Source organism: Malus domestica, chromosome 06 (assembly GCF_042453785.1).
Source record: "Malus domestica chromosome 06, GDT2T_hap1".
Taxonomy (NCBI): Eukaryota; Viridiplantae; Streptophyta; class Magnoliopsida; order Rosales; family Rosaceae; genus Malus; species Malus domestica.
Window position 1 is genome coordinate 1,568,798 of NC_091666.1, and position 5,544 is coordinate 1,574,341.

The 5,544-nt window shown below is 33.6% G+C and overlaps 1 protein-coding gene across 1 annotated transcript; it reads left to right on the plus strand.

Moving 5' to 3' along the window:
- The first annotated feature begins 332 nt into the window (after positions 1 to 332).
- Positions 333 to 1,233, plus strand: LOC103436407 (agamous-like MADS-box protein AGL80). Its single transcript, XM_008374837.4, has one exon. It carries the CDS (start codon positions 386 to 388, stop codon positions 1,106 to 1,108), a length of 723 nt encoding a protein of 240 aa, XP_008373059.3. The 5' UTR covers positions 333 to 385; the 3' UTR covers positions 1,109 to 1,233.
- The last annotated feature ends 4,311 nt before the right edge of the window (positions 1,234 to 5,544 follow it).

The following is a 5,544-nucleotide window of genomic DNA, read 5'->3' on the forward strand; positions in this document are numbered from 1 at the left end:
ATAGAAAAGCCTTCCATATAAAAACAAGAGTGGATAATATCAAATACTCATCCAACAAACTCACGTTTTACAATTTTTTCTACAATTTGCTACTTTGCTAATATGATTCCTTCCACCAAATTCCACATTGTAAATTTGTTGGCGGTCATAAATTTCACATCCAATGTATACAGATATCAAAATGGTCTCTACTGATTTTTATATATCCTGCAACCTAAGAGTATTAACTTTCTGTTGTGGACTAAATCTGAAAAAATTTAGGAGGAGGGTCCTTGTAAGTAGTATAAATACCACTCAGTGGAGTTGGGGTTAAGCAAGCAAGTAAACTGTAAGGCTCCTCCTTAAGCAAACCCTAGGGAATCTCCTTGTGCCCTAGCTAACAACCATGTCCCGAAAGAAGGTGAAGCTTGCCTACATCCAAAACCACACGACTCGAAAACTAACATTCAAAAAAAGAAAGAAGGGTTTTATGAAGAAGATGAGCGAAATCACTACCCTTTGTGATGTTGAGGCATGTGCTATCGTTTATGGACAGAACGATACTCAGCCTGAGGTTTGGCCATCCCCTTCTGGAGTACAAGGCACTTACGCGAAGTTCAGGACAATGCCCTCAATGGAGCAAACCAAAAAGCAGCTGAACATGGAGACTTTTCTGAGGCAGCGGATTGACAAGGCAAAGGACCAGCTGAGGAAACAGAAGAAGGAGAACCGGGAGAAAGAAATGTCAATCCTGATGAGCCAGTGTCTAACAGGGAGGTCCCTACACGATCTGAGCATGGGGGATTTGACTGACTTAGGGTGGGTGGTTGACCACAAAGTGGAGGATATCAATAGAAAGGTGAAGAAAGTGCATGACGAGTTGGCTTGGAACGGGAGCAATCAAGTCCAAGTAGTACCAACACAGCCGCCACCACCAGCGATCAGTGTTGGAACGATGAACATGCAACAAACTCAGTCTCAAGCTGCACCGATGGAGATAATGACCCTGCAAGACCAGCAGCCGCAACAGCAGATGGGAGCAATTGGAGCAAACACCGGGGACGACTTTCTGCCCTTTGGGGACCAGAACCACCAATCTCTGTGGTCTAATATTCCATATTACCCTTGAAACGTCGGCGACGTACTGTTTTGTTTTCGTATGATATGAACCATATGTTGTTTCCTCAGTGTTTTAATTTAATAATTATGAGATTTCATTTATCCAGTTTTTTTATTTTTTTATTTTATTTTTTATCAACCACAAGGAGAGTTTTTTGTTTGATTTTTTAAGTAAGTAAACGAGAAAGAGGATGTTTTATTTTCAGTAATTTTTACATTATGGATGTAACTTTAATTTAGTCGCTATTAATAAAATCCATTGTTTTTTTTTCATTTTTATTTTTATTTTATATTTTATTTTCAGTTTAACATATGATAAGATTTGTACTATCTGCAAAAGTAGAGATAAAAAATACTTGCAAGAGTACAAAGTAATTGTAGTATAGTCGGCTCTAGCAAAGTTTAATTAATTATTTAAATCAAAGTTTCAGAAAAAGGCGATTTTATGATTTAAAATGATAAAAACAAATTTAATAGAAATAATTAAATAAATCGACAAAATAAAATAAACTAAAAGAAAACGGTTTTTGAAAGTTAAATTGTAAATGCACTAGGCTTCTGCCGTCATCTTAACAATCCTACACAATTCTTCAAATTACTTATGACTTAACACACATATTTTGAAAGTTAGGTTTTCCTAATATGTGTCTACTTGGACCTCAACATGGAGCTTATATCAAAAATCCAATCTCCGTTTGTGGTATTCAGATTAAATCTAAACATACATGACTCATTAAGTTTTGTGAAACTTTTTGAAAAACCATACAACCCTTAAGACGTGATATTTATTCTAAGTGAACTTGCACATATTAACCACAAGAAGCTTTCGTAAATTTCAGGGACTGACCTCCGACCAAAATTGCATCAAATTACTTTTCTAAATATCTTAATGGTGATCAAGCATTAAGACAATTAGATAGCTAGTTAAACATGGTGATTAATAATTCAAAACCTACATGCATAATATCATAAGCAAATTGAAAAGAAACTACATATTCTTGCTAAGGCTCGTGGCCTACGCCCTAGCAAACAGAAATTAGTTAGGAACAATCATAAAACAAAATATTATTAAAAATAAGGATAGAAAACACCTTGTAAATAGCCAAAAGCTCTCTAAGCTGAATTCTCTAAAATAATGCGTTCTTCTCCCCTTTTTAAAAACCCTAATGGCTAAAAAGCCTTATTTATACCACTACAAAATAACATCTGTACTAGAAAAGATCTTCTAAAAACTAGGAAACATAATAGAATAAGATAACTAGGAAATACATTCATATTCTAACTTTGGGAAATCTGCTAAGCCAAAAAGCAGTCACGTTTTTGGATCTTTAGGGCTCCAAAACAGGCCCAAAATGAAAGCTTGAGATGTCCTGAACATAATTGCAGAAGGCATCGAACCCAAAAGACATCATCTTGGACGCCAAAAAGCCCAAATAAGCATGAAACATCACTTTGACAGCACTGCACGCTAAACCTTTATTTCATCGCCATAAACAAACCGCTTGGTAGAAAAATCTGAAACTTTGATACGATCAAGCTGAAAGGGAAGGAGAATATAAAAAGAATGTATACTATATATAATAAAAAAGATATTGGATTGTCTCTCAATATTACGGTCTGGTGATATTCCTCTTCACTTGGAAGTGAGAGGTCTTAGGTTCGAATATCATGGATGGTGAATTCGATACCAAATTAGGTTGCCCATTGTGTGGCTTAGCCGAACACTCCCTCTCTTTAGTGTAAAAAAATCGATGTACTAAAAAAAAATAAAGATATTGGATTAAGTTTTTAAAAATTCAACAAATGCTCTTACTTTAAGTAGATGTTAAGGGATCATAAATTTATTAAATGAGGTTAACATGGGAAATATGAGACACCTCGATCAAGCAAAAGTGACTATTCTTGTGTTCTATTAGATGGAAGTGAAGGTTTCTTATCTTATTTAGAGCAGAATAGGGCGACATGAGATTCGAGATGAATTAATGAGTAGCTTCATAATGAGACAAGTACATTATTATGTCGCATTAGTCAAAACCGACATGTAATTTGTTATAAAAATAAGTTCTACGCAGTTGAATGCTATGAAAGGCTTAACTGTAAAAAGCCCTAATATTTTGGACCAAATAAAACAATGAACAATATTTTGGATAAGAAGAAAATAATGAAATATAATTAAAAAAATGAATAATTTTAGAAAACGAAGACAGTAATTAAGTTTGGTCCTGCGGATTCTCCGCAAATAGGAGCAGGGTCTCCTCTCCTGGTCAAGGCCATCCAGATCGGACAGAGATTCCAGCCGGATCTCCTCCACCAAGTTCTAAGGATTTAGAGATCCGGATCGTTGAAATTTGATCAAATGACTACAATTATTATCACTTTTAGAGGGCTTCTATTTGTAGTCGTTAAATCAAATTTCTACGGTCCGGATCTTTGGATCCTTAGGATTTGATGGGGTGAGATCTGGCTGGGATCTCTGTCCATCCAGATCATCCAATTATCCGACGGGGCCCACGAAGATGGAGTACGGCAACAAACTTGTCCTCGCCCCCATGGTTGGACAAGGATTGTCTGCCCTCCACTTCCGGTGCCCTTCCCGTGCCCTCCTGTTTTGTGTGGTCACGGTTAAGCCACGTCAACATTTTATATTGTTTTTTTTTTATAGATATAATAAGACAAAAATGAATAGTAATATAAAATGTTGACGTGACTTAACCGTGATCACACAAATAGGAGGGCACAGGGAGGGCACCTGAAGTGGAGGGCAGACAATCCTTGTCCCCCATGGTTTGCGTTTTCAGTAGACCCTCTCTTCTTTCTTTTCTATTTTTTGCTTCAATTTCAGTGAAAAGTTAACCTTCTAATTCCTGTTATTTACGTACAAATTTCTTCAAAATTGATTAGGGGACTTTGCCGTTAATTTCAATTACTAGCTGCTGAATATGGAGCTGATATAACCTACGGTGAAGAAATTATCGACCATATATAAACTTGTCAAATGCCACAGCAAATTCAATGGTATGATACCTTTTTCATTTTTCTCACATGGTTTTGTCACAAGTTATATATTTATAGGAGTAATTAGGTTTTCATCCTTATTTTTACTACTCTATTGATTAAAACCTTATTACTTTTCAATTTTTGATCAAGGTCCTTTGTATTAATAATATCATTAATTATTTCAATAATAAAATATTTTTTATTTCTAAATATATTCATTTAATATTAAAAATATTACAATTAGTATATTTATATTTATGGCTAAATTTTTTATCATATATTTTTATTTTTAGTTTGTACCCATTTTTAATTTGCAACCCTTTTTTAATTTGTACCAATTTTCCTTTCAGTTTTAATTTGTACCCATATATTAATTTCTTTTTGTGCCCATATTTTTTAAAGTTTTATTTGTATTGTACCCATATTTTTTTATTTATTTGTACCCATTTTTATTTTTGCTAAATGTACCCATTTTGAAGAATGTACCCATGTTTTGATACAATAATTTTTTGGTTATTTTTTATGAATGTACCCATGTTTACACACACACACACAATAGTATATTTATATTTTAATATTTTTAATCACACAAATTATGGTTTTTTATTTAAAATCTCATTACTATAAACAACTATAAATTTTAATTTTTAATTTAAAAAATATAGTAACGTACATAGAAATAAATTATCAATTAATTTCAGGGACTTGGATCAAAAATTGAAAACCAACAAGGTTTCAGTCAAAGACTATTCATAACTAGGGACCGCATCCAAAGTCTCCCATATTTATATATTTGTTTCCTGGAGATTTATGGAAGCAAAGAATTTGACCCATTTTAGTTGTAGAGTGCTTAAGTTTGGGAATTTTAATTTGTGTACTGTTTGTGCTTGTTTGTTGCTCAGAGAAATTAGGGATCCATTGATTTTGTGGAGAGAGGTACTGGAAGTGTTGTTTTCGGACGTGCGATGAGGAAAAGAATCGAGTGGTGTTTCAGATTGGTACTTCAAATGTCGTACGGGCTCTCAAATTAAGCTTCGTGTTAGTTGTTGTTCTCTTTTCCTTTTGAAGTTCATATTTTTATGTGTTTATCTTAAAAAAAAAAAAAAGATGAGGATCATGCAACGGGTATGGAAGTGACTGCATGCACTTGTGCTCTCCATACACTCGATCAATGTTGACTTGATTTGCTATTTTGATCAATGTTACCCGTGTTACTATGTCTTTTGTTAATTAACTAATGTTTCGTTGTGATATTTAATTTTATGAATATTTTAAACTAAAAATATTTAGATTCTGATAAATATTAAAAAATTACTAAACTTACATCATGATACTCGTGGAACACTATGACAAAATATGATACACAAGAAATATTTTCTTTTTATTATTTTAGCCATTGGATTTAAATTTGAACCATCAAATTTTTTCTTTTTGCCATTGGATTGGATC

Coding starts and splice junctions, on each gene's coding strand:
- LOC103436407 (XM_008374837.4), top strand. CDS start 386: ATGTCCCGAAAGAAGGTGAAGCTTGCCTACATCCAAAACCACACGACT.